The sequence below is a fragment of the Hemicordylus capensis genome, chromosome 5, assembly GCF_027244095.1.
Source record: "Hemicordylus capensis ecotype Gifberg chromosome 5, rHemCap1.1.pri, whole genome shotgun sequence".
Taxonomy (NCBI): Eukaryota; Metazoa; Chordata; class Lepidosauria; order Squamata; family Cordylidae; genus Hemicordylus; species Hemicordylus capensis.
In genome coordinates, this window is record NC_069661.1 from 234,782,015 (window position 1) to 234,806,271 (window position 24,257).

At 44.3% G+C, this 24,257-nt stretch overlaps 1 protein-coding gene across 1 annotated transcript in view; it reads left to right on the plus strand.

Moving 5' to 3' along the window:
* Window positions 1-24,257, plus strand: part of IPO8 (importin 8) — a 66,434-nt gene that overhangs the window by 22,828 nt on the left and 19,349 nt on the right. Inside the window, exons 9-21 of the mRNA XM_053258549.1 lie at window positions 502-636; window positions 1,851-1,950; window positions 4,030-4,106; window positions 5,064-5,180; window positions 6,645-6,734; window positions 7,287-7,452; window positions 8,093-8,253; window positions 10,076-10,201; window positions 10,428-10,494; window positions 12,633-12,758; window positions 14,427-14,524; window positions 16,859-16,954; window positions 19,589-19,809. Of these exons, the coding sequence (XP_053114524.1) occupies window positions 502-636; window positions 1,851-1,950; window positions 4,030-4,106; window positions 5,064-5,180; window positions 6,645-6,734; window positions 7,287-7,452; window positions 8,093-8,253; window positions 10,076-10,201; window positions 10,428-10,494; window positions 12,633-12,758; window positions 14,427-14,524; window positions 16,859-16,954; window positions 19,589-19,809 (1,580 nt within the window). The remainder of the gene's footprint in view (window positions 1-501; window positions 637-1,850; window positions 1,951-4,029; window positions 4,107-5,063; window positions 5,181-6,644; window positions 6,735-7,286; window positions 7,453-8,092; window positions 8,254-10,075; window positions 10,202-10,427; window positions 10,495-12,632; window positions 12,759-14,426; window positions 14,525-16,858; window positions 16,955-19,588; window positions 19,810-24,257) is intronic.

Here is a 24,257-nt window from a genome sequence, read left to right on the forward strand (position 1 = left end):
AATCACCTGCAGTTATAACAAATCCTGAAATGTTGCACTATACGTTTTGTTTCAGATCATAACAACTCTATGTGATTTTTATGTCAACTTGTTATCAGATAATGAAAGCTAATCTGGGTTGTGATAAATCTGCTGCTGTTCTCTGTCGTTTAAATCAAGGGTGCTCAAACTTGCGTCTCCAGATGATGTTGGACAACAACTCTCATCATCCCTATTGGCCAGTGTGGCTGGGGATGATGGGAGTTGTAGTCCAACCACATCTGGAGACCGAGGTTGGAGAACTGCTGCTCTAAATAAATCACACAATTTAGTGATCACACAGTGTGGTCATGTAAACCTTGGCAGGCCTGGTTTACTGTTTTAATGTTGAGTTCTGACCCCAGCAGAGAGTTCAGTTCTGATCCTCTGTCTAAGGTGCTACTGGCTATGAACAACATCCTCTTTATAAAGAGAATGTTTCAAATGCAATCTGACATACATTATTTTACATTTTCCCTTTAGGTACTCCTAAAAATTTTGGACCAGTACAGGCAGAAAGAATATGTTGCTCCACGTGTCCTTCAGCAGACCTTAAACTACTTGAACCAAGGAGTCCATCACTGTATAACCTGGAAACAGATGAAGCCTCATATGCAGGTCAATGCAAAATTCATAATTAGCGCTGTCCTACAAATATTGCAGATTGGAGTTTGAACATGTTCAATCTCTGTAAAATGTTGATGTTGCCGATGTTATAAATTGACTGATGTTACATTTTTATCCTGCTCTTCTTCAAAGGAGCTCAAGGAAACACCCATTCTCCCCCCACTCCCCCACAGTATTCTAACAACCTTGCGAGATAGGTTAGGCTGAGAGAGAGTTACATATGGAACATAGGAAGCTGCCATATACCGAGTCAGACCCTTGGTCCGTCTAGTTCAGTACTGTCTACCCAGACTGGCAGTGGCTTCTCCAAGGTTGCAAGCAGGAGTCTTTCTGAGCCCTATTTTGGAAATGCTGCCAGGAGGGAACCAGGGCAGACCCTGCTTAACAAAGGGAACAGTTCATGCTTGCTACCACAAGACCAGCTCTCCTCATTTGTTACTGGCTCAGTGTCATCCAGTGAGCTTGACGGCTGAATGGAGACTTGACTCTTCATCTCTAAAGTCCTCGGCTTGGCAGAATGTCACTTTTGCAGTTTACAGTGGGAATGGGGAAGATCGAAGAGCAAGGCTGGTCTGTGGGACCTCAGAGAGGTCTGAGGGAAAAAGCTGACTTGGGAGCAGTCAGAGGCAGACTGAGCCCAGACTACGGCTTCAGAGAACTGCTTTCAATGGAACCGCTTTCTTGAGTCTGGCACACCTTCTCCACTGTTTGCTCCTGCTGAACTTGTTCCCAGTGCTGGCACGGAGATATTGGGGGCCGGTGTGTGTGTGAGGGAGAGGCCGGTTCTGTAGTGAGCTCATGTTCTGAGGGTGCTGCCCGTGCCTTGAGGGAGTTGTTTTATGGGGGCTCTAGGGTCCTCTCAGGTTCTGGGCCATTGTCAAGGTCCAGGGCTGGTCTTGCCTCTTCTGTGTCGCTCGTCACTACTGTGAGTGGGGACTGTGGCAGTCTGGGGCATGACATGTGTCAGTTCAGGAGAAAGCAGCTGAGGAGCATAACAGCAGAGGGATCAAGGCATATCCTGGGGGCCAGACGATAACCTCCCCTCTGGCTGCATCTCCAGGTGACTATCCTTACAATATATAGAATTTGGTCCTGTGGTGGGCTTTCCAATGCAGTTTTTTGTTGGGGTTACTGTTACGGCTGAATTATTTAGAGGGCAGTGATTTTGCTCAGTTGCTCAACCTCCTTATTGTTGTTCCTCCAAGACTCTGTGTGAAGAAGTGATCTTCTCCTTAATGTGTTATAAAGATGAGGATGAAGAGCTCTGGCAAGAGGACCCCTATGAGTACATCCGCATGAAATTTGGTAAGTACTTGTGCATTGCATAGAACCTTTTGCTGCTGCTAGTACCCTTAGCGCCCAATAATTTGAAAAATAGCTATATAATTTTATATTTGGGTCTGCTTAGAGTTAAGAGTTTGGGGCATTCTTTTCTTACTGTTTTTCTTTTTGCCTTTTTAAAATGAAAAATGTCACTTTTACTGCTATTTTACTGAGAGGTAAAATGGAACATCTCAGACTGCAAAGATGGTATACTTCTGTTTTCTTAATCAGTCTGTTTTCCAAACCTACAACCCTGAGACCCCCATGAACTATGAGCACAAAGTAAAAAGGAAAGTTGGGGTGGAATAAACTGGGGAAAGGGGGTATGGTTGAAGTTGTGAGCTGTTTACTCAAATTAGTGAGTATTTATTGACTAGAAGATACTTGACCGCTGCCTACAGCTCAGCTTGACAGAGGGAAGCCGGGAGTCAAGAGACCATGTCAGGAGTTGGAGCCAGGAACACTGTGAAACGCACCTAAGTCAGGAAGATTGTTGTTGCTCAGACCAAGTTGCCATTTCAGGAGGAAGCCTTTTGTAGCCCTTCCTGTCTAGGAAGACCCAGCGATCAGCCTGGGTGGACAGGGCCAGCCCTGAGCCTGACATTTATGCACTGCTCTGGAAGGTGTTCCGGCCTGCATTTCCAGTGGCCTGCCACACAAAGCAGCTACATACAAAGCCAAAGGCTTCTGGCTTTAGCCCCAGTGGCTCCTGACGATGAAAAGTTATTAGCTCAGCCAGAGGTCATGATAACTTTGATCCTGAGCAAATGGTCCAAGATCAGCAGTAAAATAGGTGACTGATCTCTGAAAATGTTGTAAATCTTGCCCAAACAGTGGATACAACCTGCCAAGAGCTTTGCCTGTGTAAGCTTTAGTGAAATATGTGTAGGAGATATTCACAGAGCCTGTGTATCTCCTGATCCTTTGCATGGAACTTGGGCAGGAGAAGGCTTGTGGGATCATCCCATGGTCTTTGGCATCGCCCTTTGATCTTGACAAAGCTTTATCAGAAATTCCTGGGGCCATGTATCCATGGTAACTCACAAAGGGCTTCATTTCATGTCATGCTTCCTTTTTCACAAAGGGCCAAACCTCATCTGGGTTGACTTCCAGGTACTCTACTCTTTTGAGTGAGACTCTGACCTGGTTCTTCCATTACCTCTGTGGCATAGTTGCTAACTGGTCGCTGTTTCTTGCGCCATTCTGATAAGGCAGGGGTTCTCCAACTTGGGTCCCCAGCCGGGTTGGTGGAAGTGATAGTCCAACGTCTGGGGACCCATGTTTGAGGACCCCTGTGATGATGTATATCAAAGTGGAGAGACTGCATGGGGTTGGCTTCCAATGGCAGTGCCAGCGTTGCTGTGAGAAGTAACCCTCCCAAGTGCACCTGGCATAGACTTTCCGTTGCATGTATTAACCATCTGGGTAAGAAGAAGTCACTGCGCAGAAACAGCAGCTATGGAAAGACCTGGCCATTGGGCCTACAGACCAAACATTTACTTGCTGTGTGGTCATCCTTGTTAAATACCGTATTTTTGCACCAAGAACCTGCAGACAATACTGGGTTTTTTTTACAAATGGAAGGAGGGGGGACTTAAAAGGGTGCCGGCTGTCTTCCTAAATATAAACATTTATCTCCCTGCCACCTCCGTTGCTCTGGGGCTTGTTTTGCGAGGAGGCAATGTGGCTTCTGCATTCCCGACCAGATCCAAGTGCCTGCACTCCCTCCATTTCTCTCCCCACCACCTACATTGCACCGAGGCTTGTTTGCTAGGATGCAACATGGCTGCCACATCCTCACCCTGCACTCCCTCCCTGGAGGCTGCTGCTGCTGCTCGCACCTGCTTTGCAAAAAAAAAACTCCATGGAGAGCAGCTGGGTGCGGGCTTTCCAAGGGTCTTTTTACAAGGTTCCTTCTGAGGTGCAGGCTCTAGGCAGGTGTGGGCAGTTGCCTTGGGTAGGGACTATGCGTGAAAATACAGTACACTTCAGGATGATTTGCTGAAATGATCTTGTTAAAAATTAAGCCACAGCATTTTTTCCCCTTTGAAATCTTGTTAGATGTGTTTGAGGATTACGCCTCTCCTACCACAGCGGCCCAGATTCTTCTGTATACCGCAGCAAAAAAGCGAAAAGAGGTACTTGATTCTCATTCTTCCAAAATACAGTGAACGCTCCTAATGGATCACACTGTTTCACATCCTCTCTTCCTCAAAGGCTGTTGCAGCACATGTTTGTTTTTCCTCTATTTTTAAAATGTATTGTGTGGCTTTTGTCCCACCCTTTCCCCAAGGATCTGAAAGCAGGGTAGTGGTCTCTGTTCTTCCCCTACTTATGCCCACAATAATCATGTGAAGTTGTTTCAACAGTTAGTGAGTGACTGGCCCAAGGTCAATCAATGAGCTTTGTGGCTGAGTGAGGATTTGAACTCGAATCTCCCTGGCTAACACTCTCCACTACAGCACGTGGGCTCTCAAATGATTTATAGTTTGGTCTCATTATTCTTTGCAGCTTAACAGAAAAAAGAAAAATTGCTCTGAGCGGTTTGTTTTGTTTCAGAAGCTCCAAGCAAAATCAGTGATTCAAATCTAAAATATCAAATTTAAATTTAAAGCTGCAATATGAAGTACAACATATGCATAACTATTAAACTGTAATAATAAAAACCCAAGCATATAGTTTAATTTCATGACTGAAGAATTCTGAGCAAGCCCTACCCCACCCCTCAGCTGATCTTCAGAAATGGGTGAACTCCGTCTATGGCCAGATGCACAGTTTCTTGCTTCTTGGATTTACGGACTGCCTTGTCTTAATGTAGCAAAGACTTCTGGGCTACTTTTGCTCTGACTTGATCACGGATGTAAAATTTTGGCCAAAGTGGGCTTATAATGGAGTTTCTCTATTTCTTTTCTTTTCTTTTTTTCTTTTTGAAAAAGAATCTGGCTTGCAGATAATAGGTTGTGATTTAAGTTGTATATTGCATTAAGTGTTTTCCTGAAATCAAGTCGTCATTATGTTCTAGTTTTGTAGTCATTGTTTCAAAATGTGTGGCTTTTTTAGACCTTAATCTTCTCATGCTGTGCCATTTATTTTAGGTGTTACCGAAAATGATGGCATTTTGCTATCAGATCCTCACTGAGCCCAACATTGATCCTAGGAAGAAAGATGGGGCATTACATGTGATAGGATCCCTAGCAGATATTTTACTGAAAGTAAGTGGATGGAGACATGGAAGAAGATGCTGATCTTGCCTCCATAGATGTAGTATTGTACGTTGACCTGGGTTTGAAGATACATGAAGAGCAATGCAAGAATCAGAGCAGGTCAAATGACAAGCATTATAAAAGCTGCCTGGTTATTCTTGGTCATTGGTCTGAGTGAAGATCAATTTACTCCTTGCTGCAGACTGGCTTTGTGTCTGCTTTGCCCCATCTCCAACTGGAAGGAAGCCAGACTGACAGTGGATGTCTCAGTGATAACAATCAAGGCTGCTTTTAGTTTATATCCCTCCAGTAAAATTAAAAGCAGCATACATTGGGTGCCTAGCAAGTCTCCCCTCCAGGCACTGACTTGTTTAGCTTCAGCAAGGTGGCTGCATCCTATGTCTTCAGACAGTAGCGTTCACTTCATGTTATGTCTTTAGCCTGTGCCTGCATTGCACATGCTAAGAACCGTTCACATGCAGTACGTGCAAACATGCTTTAAAACAGACTTTTGATATAGGTATATGCCCTGTGACTAATGTTTCCTGTAACAGGGATTCCCAGGTGCTGTGGACTACAACCCCCATCACTCCCAGCTGCAGTGGCATTTAGCTGGGGGTGATGGGAGTTGTAGTCAACAACACTGCCTGAGAGAGGTTCTCGTTGAGGGGACCCAAGACTTTGGGCGACATGATGATGCATAGACTTGTAAAGTTCTTCAGGATTTGCACAACAAATGTGCATTTCTGACCAAATATCCCTTACAAGACATAGGAAGCTGCCTTAAACTGAATCAGACTCTTGGTGCATCTAGCTCAGTATTGTCTATACAGTCTGGCAGCGGCTTCTCCGAGGTTGCAGGCAGGATTCTCTCTTAGGCCTATTTTGGATATGCCAGGGCGGGAACTTGGAACCTTGTGCATGCAGAAGCTCTTCCCAGAGTGGCCCCATCCCCTAAGGGGAATATCTTACAATGCTCACACATGTCTCCCATTCAAATGCAAACTAGGACAGACCCAGCTTAGCAAAGGAGACAATACATGCTTGCTACCACAAGACCAGCTGTGGCCATCGTCTTCCTGAACAATATATGCACCTATTTATAAATGGCTGTCTGCTCTTGCAAGGTTCACTTGATTTAGAATCACAGCAGCAGCCTTGTTGCCACTGTATTATATAATTGCAGGCCCGGGTGGTGGAATAATTTGGTGCCTCTGTTTATTGGCTGTTTGTCCCCTTTTAACTCTGGGCATGTTTGTGTTCTATCGGGCTTATACGCTGATCGAACCTTTTCTAAAAATGGACTTGAAGAAAGCCAGAGGCTGACTGTATTAAGGGAATTACTCCAGAACCATTATATTTGGAGGGTAACATCCAAAGTTAGTAATGACTAACCAGGCTGGATGTTCCCCAGAAATATCTGAGTGTTGCCGAGACTAACTTTCTTTTTGTGGTTATTGTTAACTCCTCCAGAAAAGTATATTCAAGGATCAAATGGAGCTGATGCTACAGAATCACGTTTTTCCCTTGTTCATGTCCAACCTGGGGTATCTGAGAGCAAGAGTAAGTATGTGGAGCACATGCATGATTCTGCAGGGACTTGTTCTGCTCTTCTTGACATCATTCCGAGAGGAAGCCCTCTCTTCTAGCTTTTAGGAAGTTGATAAATAGAAGACATGGCTATATCGGAAGGCTTTTGGGGCCGTGGACTGTGATACAGAAGGAAGGGGCAATGTGGTATTTACAGTGTCATGGTTGAAATCCAAAGGGCTATACCAGGGGCTTTGGGCACCCTATCCAACCGATTCCCTGATATTCCCTCCCCAAATCTCCACTAAATGTTAAGGGACCTTCTGAGGCAGCATTTGACCTGACATGAAGGGCTGTAGTCAGAAGGGGAATTTGGCATTTCCTCTGTGAAGAAATGCCTTGAGTGTGTGCAAGGGTCTTGCTGGCTTGTGGCTTTAATGTCTTTATTAGGGATTATAATCAATATTGTGTTCATGTGGAATTTTGTCCTTGTGTTCTATAAACCAAAGGACTGTTAGCTCATGGCCAGGTTCAGTGAGGACAGCAGAGCTTCAGTAATGGATTTGTTTTCTTCCTGTGCGGTAGTCCTGCTGGACTCTTCATTCATTCAGCACACTGAAATTCCACAATGAACTCAACCTAAGGAATGCTGTTGAGCTCACAAAGAAGAGTCTGATTGACGACAAAGAGATGCCTGTCAAAGTGGAGGCCGCCATCGCCCTTCAGTCACTGATAAGCCATCAGGAGCAAGGTTTGATCTTTCACGCTTTCTGGCCTCCTCCCACTTCAGTTTGGCTCCCTTTCCCCCAGGGTATTCGGTTTTAAAGTTCTGGTCATTAAATGTGTGCAGTCCTTTCTGAGAAGGTATTCTGAGAGGTATTCTGGGAAGCAGTGCCTGGCATAAGGGGAAGCAAGAGAGAAAGGGCAGAATTGTTTGAGGGAGCAGGAGATCTTCAGGTGGCCGAGGATGAGCAAAGGTTACAGGGATTCTTTTGGATAGGAGAAGAGAGAGAGAAGAGGAGCAGCTGAGGCCAAGGAGGATATGAAAGGTCAGGGTGAGAAGTCTGTGCAGGATCTGGGAGTGGGCAGGAAGCCAGTGTAGAGATTGAAGGAGCGGGGTGTCTCATGGTTGGAGCAAAGAGCAAAGTGGGTGCTTCTCACAGCAGCCTTCTCTAGAGAGGGGAGGGAACAGGGGTCAAAGTCCTTTGTTGGTTTTCTCTCTGCCATCTAACTCTTGAATACTTTCATCTTCACACATGTGTTGTCCCCGGTTTTAAACGATGCTTGAAAACCTCTATTTTAACATTTGCTTTCCCCTGGTTGGGATATTTTGGCCATGAGCTTTCTGTTGTTTTCCCTCTGGACATCTTCTTTCATTTGTGTCTGTTTAGCAAAGGAATACATTAAGCCCTACATCAGGCCTGTTATGCAGGAGCTGCTGCTCGTCGTTCGGGAGACTGAGAATGATGATCTCACCAACGTCATCCAGAAGCTGATTTGTGAATACAGCCAGGAAGTCGCAACGATTGCTGTTGAAATGACGCAGCACCTGGTAAGATACAGTGGGCCGCTTTTATAGCCTTCTGACTTGCTTCAAACTGAGATGTGCAGCTGTCAGCACAGAAATCCTAGATTAATCAGTTTATGTTACTAAGGACTTGTCTGTGTATTTAGAAGAAGCATGTGGTACAGCCCTTCTGACTTAATGGATGGCAGTCTTTCATGTCCATTGGGGGCGGCACTGAGGTGGGACCTGCCCCTGGTGACTCCGGGGTCTGTGGGGAGGGCAGGTTTATTTCTCCCCCTATGCCCTTTCCTGTTGTTCCAGCTAGCAATTCTTGGCCTCATTCACATGTGATGGAAGTTGGGGAGCCGGCTTTCATTTATAGATAGACTTATGGCATTTAGAACATTATGAATTGCCTATCCTAATGTTTGTATCAAGGGACTAATCCATACAAGACAGAATTTCATTTTTCATTGGTACAGCTGCTAAGTCTTATAGCCTCATTACAAATTGTAACCTACTTGTTTGTTTGTTTGTTTGTTTGTTTGTTTGTTTGTTTGTGCGGTACAGTGAGGAAAGAAGGCGTTAATAGTCTCCGTCACATTCTTTTAAAATTTGCTTTTAATAAATTATAATTAGCCCTTGGGGGTGGGCTATAGCTCAGGGGGAAAGCATCTGCTTTGCACGCAGAAGGTCCCCGGTTCAGTCCCTGGCAGTATCTCCAGGTAGGGCTGGCCAAGACTCCTGCCTGAAACCGTAAAGAGCCACTACCCGTCAGTGCAGACATTCCTGACCTGCAGGGACCCCAGTCTCTGGTATGAGGCAGCTTCCTATGTACCTTTTCTTTTTCTTAGAAGTGATCCCAGACACTCGGCCTGGACTGCCCCATCTCATCTCAGCCACCTTACTCGCAAGGGGCAACTAGAAGCCTGACTATAATGAAGGGGCAACTAGAAGCCCACTCTCCATTCCCCACAGTATAGCGGCCTAAGTGTGTGTAACTGTGCCCTGTCGTTTTCCTGGCCTCTCCTCTTCCTCTGTTCCCTGTTTGCTGCTAAAGTGTTACCTTAGAGAGCTTCTTCTACATGATCCCCACCGCACATTAAGATCATCTGAGGAGGTCCGTCTCCAGTTACCACTGGTTCATCTCAGAGGCAGGCCTTCTCTGTAGCTGCTCTGGGCTGTGGAATGCACTCCTGGCAGAAATCCATAATCTGAGTTCATTGCTGACCTTCATGAGAACCCTTAAAACCTATCTGTTTGGTCTGGCCTTCCAGGGTTTATTAATTTGTTGTAAATTGTTTTTAACTGCTATAAATGTTTGGCCTGGTTCTCCAGGGTTTTTAACTGTTTAAATGTTTTAACTGTTAATTCGTTTTATGCTGTTTTTATAGTTTTGATTTTAACTGTTAATTGATTTTAATTATTTTTACTTTGATGTAAACCGCCCTGAGCCATTTTTGGAAGGGCGGTATATAAATTGACTGAATAAATAAATAAGGTGCTCTTGGGGAGACTGGTTTGTGCTATAAGGTGCCCAAGTATATTGACATCTGGGCTAATAGCTCATGAATACTTCTCATGAATTATCTATCTGCTTAATTTTAAATAGGAGCTATATTTGACTGTGTCTTCAGGAGTACATATATATTTATGATCTTCTCAAGAGGTTTATTCCAGAGTGTCTGCTTATAGTTCTGTTTGCAAAATGGTTAGTGTGAATATTTGGAAGATTAATTGAAAATGAATACAATTAAAAACTATCATTTATGGACTTCCAAGCACTGTAAGTTTAAGTAAGGGATTAGTAGAGCATCCAGAAAGGTTTCAAGTTGCTTCTCAGATCTTTCTGTCTTATTTTCTTTAGGCAGAGATATTTGGCAAAGTTCTTCAAAGTGAGGAGTATGAAGAAATGGAGGATAAAACAGTTATGGCCATGGGAATCCTGCATACGATCGACACAATCCTTACTGTGGTGCAGGATCACAAGGAGGTGAGCCTGCTCCGTTATGACAGAAGTAGCTTAGCCCCAGAAGTGTTGCCCATTAGGACTTCCTGTACCTGACTGGCATGCAGTCTTCAGCGAGTAATAACTCTACATATTTAAAGTTAAGTGTTACAGAAAGCTTGTCCCTTTAGGGAACCCCCTGGTTTAAACAGAAGCATCAAGTTACTTAGTGCGTGGACTTGGTATCACCAGCCTTTTTCATTTTTTCCAGATCACTCAACAGCTGGAGAGCATTTGTTTACAGATCATTGGCCTTGTCTTGCAGAAGCACGTAATAGGTATTTTTAAAGCTGGCCTTCTATAAATTATTGCTAGATTGTCTCCTTTTGAATGACAGAGATACAAGTCCTGCTTAAGCCTGGTATAGAAAATAGCCTGGCTCCGTGTCCACTTCACTGCCCCAGTTCCAAAGTGCCACATTGAAATCATATTGATTGTTTTAATAGAAGGTGGTATACAAATCTGTTGTTGTTGTTGTTGTTGTTGTTTACACAGTCAGACAGGTGTTATTGACTGCTTTGTTTTATTCAGACATCGAGTCCTTCCCAAGGACCTGGGATGGCTGGATTTTATTATCAATATTGTTGCTGTTATTATTATAGATATCGTCGCAGAATATAAGCTGTTCTCAGTAAAGTTGCTTTTTGTAATTGGCTTATAGTGATTTCTGTGGCCCCTATGGTGTTGAGGTGCTCTTCAAGGTGTTTTGGAATTGCACCTAAGGCACCAATTACTACTGGGATTATTTTGGTCTTCTTCTGCCACAACCTTTCAATTTCAATTTGTATATCTTTGTATTTTGTTGTTTTTTCTATTTCTTTTTCTTCTATTCTCCTATCACCTGGTATTGCTATGTCGATTATTTTAACTTGTTTTTCTTTCTTCTCAACTACAGTTATATCTGGTATGGCAGATGTTTGTCTGTTTGTAGTCAGAAGTCGCATATTATTATTATTATTATTATTATTATTATTATTATTAACACAGTCAGGCAGGTGTTATTGACTATTATTATTATTATTATTATTTATTTATTAACATTTATAGCCCACACTTTCTCCGAGGAGCTCAGAGCTCAAAAACCTTTCTCCGAGGAGCTCAGAGCTAAAAAATAAGTACATGCTTATTTTTATCCTCACAACAACCCTGTGAGGTAGGTTAGGCCGAGAGATACATGACTGGCCCAAAGTCACCCAGTGAGTTTCATAGTTGAATAGAGATTTGAACTCAGGTCTTCCTGGTCCTAGTCCAGCACTCCAACCACTACACTATCCTGACTTTCAAGGGGGTTTACAAAAACATTTAAAACAATATAAAACTATAAAGCATTTACACAATACAAATATAAAATTGGAATATAAAAATACTACTACTAATACTACTAATAATAATAATAATTAGTAATAATTAATTAATTTTGTTAGCCTCCCCATAACAAATTGTTCTCAAATTGTAATCTGATTAAAAGTTTAAAAGATATACACAAAGAGACCCTTTTCTGTTGAACGCCGTGCAAATGGCCATTTCAGTTGGGGAACATATGCTGGGGGTGGGGGGTGGTGAGGGATGGGAGTGCAGGACTTGTACCTGTAAGACCTGGGTTCAAATTACACCTGAGTCTCAGAATTCCTGGACGACCTTAGGCAAGTTACCATCAGTTTGTCTTTTCCTCTTTTTAAAGAATGACCAGCTAAACCCTGTGGGAAAGTAGCTTATGCAGTATTGGAGAAGGCACCACCAATCAGTGATTGCTGGAGCTTCCTATATTTCTAACAAAGCCTCCTTGTCCTTTGAAACTGCTTCAAAGGGGCTGGGCAGGCACTGGATAGTTTTTTAAAAGCTCAAAGTTCCCAATAATCAGCTGGTTGTCAGGATACCTTGCTTCCTTTCTCCCCTCTCATCCCCACTAAGAGCTTCCTTTGTTACTGAATCCTGCCTGAGAACCAGCTATCTCCCAGATGGTGACCTAACTGCTGTAAATAATTCCCTCCCTTGCTTTAAAACTCCTTAGTCTGGTTCTAGTGGGCATGCTGAGAACTCGCAGATGTTCATTTCAATAAACTAAAGCCAGGTTTATGACAGTTATTTGCTCCTTAGGGGAAACGTTTTGGTATTTTGTGGTGTCTTGGGGGAAACTTTATCTTCAAACTTATTTTCTGGATCATTCAGAAATTGTACGCTTTTTTTTTTAAAGCCCTGAATAATCTCTGCAGTGCTGGTAAGAGCTTTGTATCCTGTCCACAGACAATCTGGCAAGATTGCTATTAGAATATGCAGTGACTTTAAGAAAAGAAAAGGCTGTGTAGATGATGAAATAATAGCAATAACAATAACAATAATAATGCAGATCTTGGCAATGTGTGTAGGATTTGCAAACCTTCGTTCTCAGGCATCACCAGCTTTCCTTTCTTTTCAGAGTTCTATGAAGAAATCCTCTCTCTAGCATACAGCTTGACGTGCCATCTTATTTCGCCTCAAATGTGGCAGCTCCTAGGTGTCTTGTATGAAGTGTTTCAGCAGGATTGCTTTGAGTACTTTGCAGGTAATGAGCTATGCAGTGTGTTCGGAAAGGGGACTGACAGACATTGCGATACCCAGGGAGACCAAAGCAGCAGATCCATGCAAGTAACTCAACTGAAGCATAATGTTGGCTCGCAGTAATTGAGAGAGCCATGATGGAGTGCATCAATTGTCCATTTGTCTCGGCTGTTTCACCTGAGTGAAAAGAAGCTTGGCTTGTTCCTCAGTGTCATGGATGCAGGACAGGATAGCCAGGCACAAAAACAAATTAATATTCTGTGTCTAGGCAGTTGAAATGCTGAAACTTGCTTAACTGTGCAAACTGAGTCAATATGCATGACTCTTCTATTTGCATATTGCATTTTTTATATATACCGGCCCATCTAGTTCAGTATTGTCCGCACCAGGGCTGCACAAACGTCAGCTCTACTGTTATTTGTGAACTATAACTCCCATCATCCCCAACCACAGTGACCCACAGGGATGATGGGAGTTGTAGTCCAGTATCTGCATGAGGGCCAAACAAAGCTGTGCAGCCCCACTCTGCCCCGACTAGCAGCAGTTTTCCTGAGTTTGCTGCAGAGATCTTTCCCAGGCCTACCTGGAGAAGATCAGAGGATCTTCTGCATGCAAAGCAGCTGCTCTTCTACTCAGTTGTGGCCCCATCCCTTATTCTGACGCTTGCTGTCATGAGGAAGGGGAAGAGCCAGGCAGGGGGCTGAAGGCTGACAGCCGGTACCCCTGGAAACCTTGCTCTGCCATCCATTTGGCTTCAGGGGGTTCAGCAGGGATTGCCCATTCTCAGTTGCTGATGCCATGGACATCTCTGTGGGTTATCACCTCTCCGAGGCAGGACAGATCTGATTTGTTAACAAGAAAGACATGCCCACTCGAGGCTGAGGGCAATAATCCCACCCCGGTTCTTTCTGTCCTCGCCAGCTCCAGGCAGCAATTCCTTCGTCTCTTCTGATCCTGATTCACAGCATGTGTTTGAATCCATAAGGATTAGGGCATTTGATTTTTTTAATGAAAGGAAGCTGCCGCCTGTGAATCGGAGCATATGTGCAGCCCAGTTGCCCTGTCCACCCACTGGCCGGTACAGAAGAAGAGCGTGCTGTGTAGAGAGAGCCATTTAAAGAGCCTCCATGTGAAGAGCTGCTACTGTGTGCACTGGTCTTTCATTCCCTGCTGTTTAATTTATTTCCTCCTCTTCTTCTTCTTTAAACTTTTGCTCACTCTTATACAGTTAAGTGGGCCAGTGGTGGTGGGTTATTTTTTTCCCCTTGGAGAAGCCTGGCCCAGCATTTCTGCATGTGTGTTAGTACAACAGGTGAATCGGATACCTAATAGCTGTTTAGTGCAGAGTAAATTCTAGAATCCATGGTGAACTTGTTAGTTAAAATGGTTCATTCCCTCTCATGCCCCTTCATTTTACAAAGGTAAGGCAGTGTGGTATAGTGGGTGGATTTGGACCAAGGGTTATGCCAGATTGACATGGGATATGTAATGCCTTTATGGGCTTTAGGAGGTGTGTGCTAGAAAAGAAGTAAACTTTTTCCGTAAAGAAGTTGCTTAAATAAATAAATAAAGTGCGCTGAGGCCACAAACAAACTGGGTGACTTTGAAAGAAAACAACAACTCTGCAATGATAAATGTGCTTTTGTGGTAAAAATGTTGTTTGTCTGTCTAGATATGATGCCTCTCTTGCACAACTATGTCACTGTCGATACGGATACTTTATTGTCAAATCCCAAAAATTTAGAGATCATTTACAGCATGTGTAAAAAGGTGAGTCTAACATTCTCTCTCACTCGTGCCAACTGAGTAGCCCAAATCAGTATAAAACTGTAGTGCTGGATGTAACTTGACCATCCTGTGACTAGGCGTGTTTTCCTTTGTTTTCAGCACATCTTCCTTCTCTTTTGTTTAGACATCTTGCTTTGTAAGACTGCCTCCCAATAATGTGTTTTCATAACTGTTTTATACTTTTTATTGTCTCTTGGGCACTTTAATCTGTGTGTGTTAAATTTTGTACACCGCCTAGAGATGTACATATCAGGCGGTATAAAAATATGATGAATAAATAAATGAACGAATGAATAACATACAGACGTAACCTTTTCACCCCTTGCTTCCCTTCTGCCAGCCTCCCAGCTTGCATCTGCACCTGCTCTCTGCTCCCAGTGTGAACTGGCCACAGGAGTGGGCGGCGTGCACGTTCCGCTCTCCATCCCCACTGGGGGGCCGTGTGTTCAATCTGCATGCTCTTCAGGGGTCGTTTCCCTGTGTAGGGATCCCCTCCAGCTCTGTTCTTTCTCCGATAGGTTGATGGGAAGCTGTCTTAGAACTGCATCTAGTTGACTGGCAGCGGCTCTCCAAGCTTTCAAGCAGGAGTCTTTCCCAGCCCTACCCTGGAGATGCTAGGAGTTGCACTTAGGGCCTTCTGCATGCAAAGCAGGTGTTCCACTGGGGGTGCAGGAGGCCTGGCCATGACCTCACAACAGAATGGGAGGGTGGGTGCCATGCCCGCCACCCCCACCCCGCTGCTGTCACCACCACCACCACTACGGCACCTGCCCTCTTCCTTGCTGGGGGCACTACTCTGCACTGGCCCACCCTGTCTGGCTGTGTTAGCATGCTGACACAGGGGGTGTGGCCAGCACCAGGTACTGATGTGGGCCCACACAGGTGCCCACGCTCTCTTCTTCACTGTGCCGACTGGGTGCTTCCTCCCTCTCCCTCACAAGCGCCTCCATGTGCCTGGTCACTGAAGGACACTTGTGACAGACCACTTGTGAGGGAGAGGAAAGAAGCACCCATCCGGCCAGCAAAGAAAGTGCTGGCCAGCTGAATAGGCCCTGCTCCCATGGTGACAAAAATGAGTGGGTGCGGTGGTGGTAGGTGGGCGGGTGGGTTGCCCATTGGTGGTGGGGTGGCTGCTGCTGCAGCAATAGCACTGGGGGCAGTGAGGGGGGCTCCTGGGGGCAGTTTAAAGGGCTCCCTGGTGACCCCCTCAGCCCCATGACCTCAGGGCATTCTCCCCCCCGCTTCAACGATGGCTATGCCTCTGTGCTCTATCCCTGAGCTACAGCCCCGTCCCATTTTGATACCCAGCACGAGCCTCCCACTGTACAAACAGGAGTGGGAGATCTAAAACTTACACCTGAGTAAATGTGTTCATTTTCAAAGTGCCACAAGACTCTGCTTTGCTACTGCAAGCTCGCGTGACGTGACCTCTGCTAGGATAGGTACTTGTGGTTACTGTGGCTGGTGAGCTTGTCTTGGAAAAGACCCACCGAGTAGAACTGACTTCTACAGAATGCTTTGGCCTACATTGCTGAGCAGTGTGGAGCCTTGTGCTCTGCTTGTGGCACCCGAAGGGGAATTGCTGCATGGATGGTCCTGCCTCTCCGGCAGGCATGGGACGAAGCGGCCTTGTGGTCTGCTTGGCCTCGGAATCTGCGAGTGAGACCTGAAAACAGAATAACAAAAACAGATTCTGTTCCCTTCTGCTCTATGAGCCTCCTGCGCATAATGTTTTGAGAACTCATATTCACATCGGGAGAGAGACGGTAATCTGGAAGATCTTCTTGTTTGGATTAAAAAGGAAAGTGGCTTATAAGTCCATAGAAAAGAATGAAAAGGTTGCGGTTTTCTTAAGGGCTGTCTTAATACTCACACAAGTCCTTGTGCTTTGGATGTACTCTGTAGCCCCTGCCTTATTATTATTATTATTATTATTATTATTATTATTATTATTATTATTATTAATTCGATTTCTATACCGCCCTTCCAAAAATGGCTCAGGGCGGTTTACAAAGAGAAATAAAACAAATAAGATGGCTGGTGTGAGCCCATGGAATGACTCCTGTTCTTGACTACTTTTCTCTTGCTGTCTGTCCGAGACAAGATGATGTCTTGCAGACCATTCAGATGAGAGGCGACCCAGTCTTGGCAAGTGGACGGTCGGATACAACCTGCATTTTGCAGATGAGTTTACCTATGAGTGCCTTGAGCCACCCTGCACTGCTGGGGCAGCCTTTCTCCAAGAAGCATGGCCTGTCTTCTCCGCAAACTGCCATGCAAGCCACTGGTTTAAGTTGACTTTGGTTTTGTTGCTAGGTATTAACTGGTGATGCCGGGGAAGATGCCGAGTGTCACGCAGCCAAGCTCCTAGAGGTCATTATTCTGCAGTGCAAAGGGAGGGGGATTGACCAGGTAAGATGCTGCAGCCAACACTTCCTTTGCATGTATCATGAGACACCCTTGGACTTTCCAAGAATGACATTACTGTCTTCCCTTCTCCTTTCTTTCATTTGCTGCCATCTGGGACAACCAGGCTAGCATGGGCACCAACGTAAAGGAGCTCCTGGGGGAGGCAATATGACTCCTCCGGTATGGTGCTCAGCACCTTCCATAATGTCCTTCTAGGAATGGAGGAAAGTGTTCCTCTCTGCACCTTTCAGGGACACTCTAGGCAATGTGTTTTGTGGTCTTGATGGCATCCTGCATGTAGTTCAGTTGTGGCCACTTGAGGTGTGTGTGTGGGTGGGGGTGGGGTGGGGGGGAGGTTCTCTTCTAAGGTTCTGTGGCAGTGGGGGCAACAGCTCTGCCTTCAGGGGCTTTGCTAGGCAGCAGGTGGCATAACGGTTTGGGCCCAGGGTACCTGAGGGACCGCCTGCTCCCAAGGGTTGCTGCCCACTTGACGTGGTCATCTGAGGGAGGCTCGGTTGTCATGCACTCGGGACAGGGCCTTCTCTGTTGCTGCCACCAGACTCTGGAATGCTCTCCTGGTGGGTATCTGCTCCTCAGTCTCCATCACAGTTTTTAGAAAGCATGTCAAATTGTGGCTTTTTACCCAGGCTTTTATATGATTGTCTCCACTGCTGCATCTTGTATTTTGTACTGTTTTTATGCTTGTGTTTTAATTATTATTATTTTTAAATCAGATTTTTAAAAATACTTTTTAGCACAATATTTTAATGTGTCTTTTGTAATCGTGTTTATTGTGAGCCACCTTGGGATTTTCTTAATGAAAGGCGGGGTATAAATTTAACAAAAAATAAAAAAACAAATAAGATAGAAATTTCCCAGATCACACCTGACAGCTGTCAAGAGCAGCACCTCACTTCACAGCTGGTCATGTGGGGCAAGGGGGAAACGGTGGGGGACTTGAAGAGGGAAGGAAGAGGGCTGTAGTGAGATGAGGGTGGGAGCACACAGGGCCTGGAGGAGGAACTGGGGAATGAGAAGTAGAAGAGGGAAAGGGCTGGCCTGTGATGCAGTTGCTGGGAGGGGCTAGAACCACCCTGCCCCAGAATTCCCTTCATCTGTCAGATTGCCAGGCTCTTAGCTGATGGTAAGAATGTTTTTTACATCAGGGTTTCTTAACCTTGTGCCCCCAGATGTGGTTGGACTACAACTCCCAGAATCCCCAGACATGGCTTTTGTGGCTGGGGATTCTGGGAGTTGTAGTCCAACAACATCTGGGGGCCCAAGGTTAAGAAACCCTGCTTTACACAATGCACCCACCAGATGGCACTCAAGGTGCTTTCTGCACAATCTCTCCTCAGCTAGTCTGATCTCCTTCCCCCAGGAATTATGTTGATACTGTATTTGTAAGCATCCTGGGACTGACTCTTTCCCTCTCCCATGAGATGTACAAATGTGTGAGCATTTGATGCCATCAGAACAACTCAGCCAGTGACAAGGAGGGGTTCGTAGAAAACATAAAGCCATTTTATAACCTATTTACATAGTCTCTGTGTATGTTCTGGGCTTTTAAAGCAAAAGAAAATAAATTAAAATTATGCACCCAGGTATCCCAGTTTCTTCAATAAGAAAAGCTGCATTCTGCAGACAGTCTAAATTATGCAAGTTAAGCACATGGGCATGATTTCTAATACTTTGCATAATTTATGTTGCTTCTGCTGGTCAGGAGCTATGCATGTGCGTGCGTGTGTGGTGGTGGGGTGGAGAGAGAGCGGGAGAGAGTGAGGGGTATATGCTGGGATTCTTCAGAAGCAGAATTCTGCTGCCAAGTTCTGCAGAACTGCTGAATACACACAGGGTACAATCTTAAACACACTTACTAGGGAGTAAGGCCCATTGAACCAGTGCAACTTACATCTGAGTAAACATGTATGGGATTTTTAAATATATATTTGTATGCTGCTTTCAGCAAAAAATAAATAAATCTCAAAGTGGTTTCTTGTTTCCGGAGAGGTACACTGTGATAGCAACTGGAGGGATGGCATTATGGGCTGGAAGGGGTCAGTTCCTCTCCATCCTACTAAACAGAAGAGCCACCACTGCCTCATTGCCCACTTAGCAGGAATTGCACTGACCATCCTGCAAATGCATATGTATACTGTCTGGGCTTTGCAGACCATTTAAGCTAAATAAATGTTTAGTAGCAGGAAAATACTACTAGTAGTAACTTACTACAGTAACTACTGTACACAATAGTTGTGTACAATATTGTACACAAAGCTGAGCTTGCTGCTACTAGTTGTAGTAGTTACTAAAGCTGTTTTTAATTCTGGCAAATGCAGTATGTGGTGATCCTTCTGCAGTGCCTGCTGGCACCTCTTCTTTTATTACTCACCTGGACCACTGAGACATCCATGAGCCTTTTTGTGTGCTTGAGAATAAACCTCCCAGATCAGTAATGGGAATCTGTTGAAAAGAGTGCAGAGCAGGTACATAGTTGCCCCTTCAAGCTTATGCAAGAAATTGAAAGTGCTCTAGGAAGATAATTGTAATTGACTTCAGCAGGCTGGAGATTGAATCTTTTATAGCCTGCAAAATGCTTCTGAGAGGATTTCTTTTCTCCCATTTTTCTCTTTCCAGTGCATCCCGCTCTTTGTAGAAGCTGTTCTTGAGCGCTTAACACGAGGGGTTAAAACAAGTGAGCTGCGTACCATGTGTCTCCAGGTTGCCATAGCTGCCCTTTACTACAGCCCTGAACTACTGCTGCATACTTTAGAGAACATCCGGTTTCCTCACAACCCAGAACCCATTACTGCACAGTTTGTAAACCAGTGGATGAATGACACGGATTGTTTTCTTGGGTACGTCCCTAGTATTCTTCCAAAAACATTATGAAAGTAGCATTTGGCTGCTTTTTCTTTCTTTCGAGTTGCAGTGAGAAAGTCTGCTAAAACACCCAAACCTTTGTGTGTGTGTGTGTGTGTTTGTGAGAGAGAGAGAGAGAGAGAGAGAGAAGGGGGAGGAGAGAGAGAGGGAGGAGTTTTCCATAGCCTCCTACACGTCTTGGGGCCAGAGTATCTCTTGGACCGCATTCACCCATAAGAACCTGCTAGGATCCTCCTTGCAAGATCTCGAGCCCTGCTCAGGACCCTGCCATTGATGGCGATCTGGTTGATGGAGACTAGAGACAGGGGCTTTGCAGTTGTGGCCCCTCAGCTTTGGAATGCCTTGCTGGAAGAGCTTCACCATGCTACACCTTTCAGGGTTTAAAAAAAACAACATTTGAAGAACCATCTCTTTAGAGAGACTTTTTAATATTATATCTGGTGGAAAGTTTTTAACTTTCAATTTTTGAATTTGTTTTTAAGTTGGTCGGGTTTTAACATAAGAACATTCTTGCTGGATCAGGCCCAAGGCCCATCTAGTCCAGCATCCTGTTTCACACATTGGGAAAACATCTGTTTTCCCAATGCCTCTGGGAAGCTGTTGCACATTAAAGCCTTTGTCTCAGAGCAAGCTCACGTGAGGGAAAGAAATGCTGAATCATTCCTGCTGAGCTGCCTGGCTAGGCTTCTCCTAAAACTATTCTGTATTATCGGTAGGTTCAAAATGCTGCCACCACCCCAAAACTGATAGGTGCTGAATATCTGAGGATGTGTTTGCACCAGAGATATCCCCCTTTGGCCTCCTCTTTTCCTGAATTAAAAACCAACTCAGAGAGGCTTGTAAAAAGAAAATAACTAAAAAAACCAGTTATATTCAATTACTACAGACTGCTTCTATCTGAGGCTTTCTCAGCTTTTAGGTACAGTTAAGAATACTTAGTAGGGTTACAAAAATAGATTGTCTTAATGCACGCTTAAATGTTTATAGTCTTTTGCAAGGCCCTAGGTAGGATGTTTGTACGCTAGTGTTTCTTATTTTAATTATATTACAGGTAAACAGTAATAGAAAAGTATCAGGAACATGCAAAAGCGTGTGCACACACACACACACACACACACACACACACACACACACACACACACAGAAATATAACTTCCCTAACTCAAAGTCTGACTAAACAAACTTTTCCCTAGGCTAAATTTCCCTTCTCCTGCCTTTCAAGGATCTGCAGTTATTCTCCTGCAGCCAACCTCCATGGCCACATGTTCTCGTGTGCACCTCCAGCCTAGCTTCTTCTCATAAAGAATTCCCTTCTTCCTGGCAACAGCTCTCTAGGTCCCACCCACCTGGTGTGCTGATTGTTTGAGCCCTGGAGTTCACCAGCCTGTCAGTCAAGACAGCGCTCACTTCCTGTTAACTCTTTAGAGGGAGGGGAGGCTGATTACTACAGAACCCCACAGGCAAGAGCTGAGGGCATGCCCGCTCTCCTGCTGTTACTCCCCAACTGGTATTTAGAGGCATCTTGCCTCTGAGGCTGAAGGTGGTCCATAGCTTTTATTATAGTTTTATAATGGTTTGATTCTAGTTTATTATAGTTTTTATTAATTTTACACTTTTATATTTTATCTGCTTTATTAATTTTGTGAGCTGCCCTGAGCAGTATTGCACTGGAGGAGTGAGGTATAAATATTTTTAAGTAAGTACATAAGTAATAAATTGCCTCAAAAAGAAAAAAATTACTAAGAATGCAACTTAATCCCAAGGCATCCCAGGGGGTCAGAATCCGGATTATTAAAGAAGAGGTTCTTAGATATCTCAGAACAGAGGTTTTCTTCACAAGCCTAATCTTCCAACATGCCAGGCACTACCAGCGTCTGCCAAATAGTACACCCATCACGAAGGAGGTGTGTGCGTGCACTGGCAGGCATGCAACCTACATCCTGGGGGTTCCACATGCAGTCGAGAATGTTCAGGTGCTATGCTGTCCTCCCTGCGTGAGCATCAGTGTGAGTAGGGACTTGCCTATAACCTGTGCCCAGTAACATTTAAAGGAGGCCATAGATCTTTAGCAATAAGGGACTTCAGATCATGCTTGAATCTGTTTTCAGAAGTTACGCTAAAGAGCAAGAGACAGTGGTCCTCCTAGCTCTCTGCTTTCTAGGAAGAAGCTTTTAATGAGAACCAGAAACCATTAATTACTATGGCTGCCTTGACATCTTGTAGTGTTTCCTCTTGTCTTGGAGTTGGTGTTATGTAACTGCAAAGCAATACAGCATCTCGTAAATGTAGTTTTAACATGACATTTACTGCTCTGGTGAGTGTGTTGTGAAATGGCTTTATAATGTGCTGTAGCTGGAGGTAGTATCCAGTTTTCCTTTAAAAAAATTAATTAAAGATTTTTATTTAAAAGTAGAACAAGAAAGAAAAAAAAGAAAGACATTCTCCACTCTTGAGCTTCCAACAACTACATATGGTATATTTCATATAACAATCCAAAATTTCACATCCCCCCTCTGATAAGAATCTTTTCCCTCTCAACGAGTATCACGAAAGGCAAAGACAGGAATATGGGTAATACAATGGTTACTCATCTATTGATACACTGCCCACGGCCCTCAATTTTAAGAGAAACCAAATCTTGGATATGGATGTAGACCTTGTGCTATACTAAAATTTATAAAAGTTTCCCAAATTGCCACAAATGTTTCATCTGAGTTATTGCGCAAGTTGGCAGTAACCTTAGCCATCGAAGCATACTCCCATATCTTTAGTAGCCATTCTTCCACAGTCTGGATTATCTGTGATCGCCAATTTGCAGCGTAAAGAATCCTAGCAGCTGTGATCATGTATAAAGATAGCTCAGGGTATTTATTGGGAATAGAAGGTTTAGTCATGTTTAATGATATCCAGTTTTCCACTGTGCATCAGCTGCAGAATGTTAGACTTTTTAGGATGAATTTCAGAATGAAAAGGCATTTTGTCTTATGTCAGGTAAACTAGAGAATACTGGATAAAGAGTTTGTCGTTCTTTCTGAGCCTCTTTCCCTTGGGATATTTGCACTATGATGAATTAATCTGAAGATAAGGGGCAAGTATGGATATCTTGTTTAGGACTGACTGAGGACCCCATTTTTGCCCTTGTATTAAACTTATAAGGACTAGGAATGCACGTTTATAAAATATGAATCAGAAAACTTAAATGTGTGTGGTAGCAAATTCTGACCCTCATGATGACTTCTAGTTCAGTGCAAGCTCTTTCAGTTACTGTTCATGTCTTGCACTTTCTGTGCACTGTTCCCTCTAATAGGGATTCCCAAATGTTCCCTACAACTCCCAACATCCCCAGCTGCAGTGACCTTTGGTTAGGGATTCTGGGAGTTGTAGTCAACAACATCTGGGAATCTCTGTTATAGAGGGAACACTGTTTCTGTGCTCACACGGCTGCCTCTTCACTCTCTCTGCTGCAACCGAAGGAGACACTTCATAGAAACATGGCGAGATGCCTTCTAGCAATTCAGCCTTATAGAAAGTTCCATTTGTCTGTCTAGCTTGGTGTTGTTTACTCTGACTGCCAGCAGCTTTCCAAAGTTTCAGGCAGGAGCCTTTCCCAGCCCTAACTGGAGATGCCAGAGGGTGAACCAACCTCCTACATGCAAAGCCAGATGCTCTGCCAGTGAGCTACACCTCTACCCACTACCTCTGAGATGATGGTGATATTCCAGAATAGTGCATGGAATTTTTCTCTGGTGTATTGCATAGGAACATAGGCAGCTGCCATATACCAAGTGAGACATTTGGCCATTCTAGCTTAGTATGGTCTACCCAGACTGGCAGTGGCTTCCCCAAGGTTGCAAGCAGGAGTCTCTCTCAGCCCTATCTTGGAGATGCCAGGGAGAGAACTTGGAACCTTCTGACACCCTTCCCAGAGCGGCCCCATCCCTTAAGGGGAATATCTTACAGTGCTCACATATAGTCTCCCATTCAAATGCAAACCAGGGCAAACCCTGCTTAGCAAAGGGGGCAATTTATGGTTGCTACCACAAGACCAGCTGTCCTCCCTAGCATAATGCACTCATTAATGATGACAGTGGACTTGAGCCACTTGTACTTGGACTCCTTGCCTTGTTTCATGTGAAAGCAACAGCTAAGCTAGCTTTGCTCACACATTCAGTTTGTTGAGCTGGGCATGCTTGAAGAATGAACTCTAGCTCTCCTGACACAGGGGACGGGCTTTCCCCTGTCAGTGTCATTCAAACAATTACCGTATTTTATGGACTATAAGACTCACTTTTTTCCTCGAAAAATATCCGCCAAAATTCAGGAGCGTCTTATATGTTTTAACAGTTTAATAAGTTAAAACTCTGCAAAACTGGATTAAAATTAAGGTGCGTCTTATAGTCCGTAGCGTCTTATAGTCCGTAAA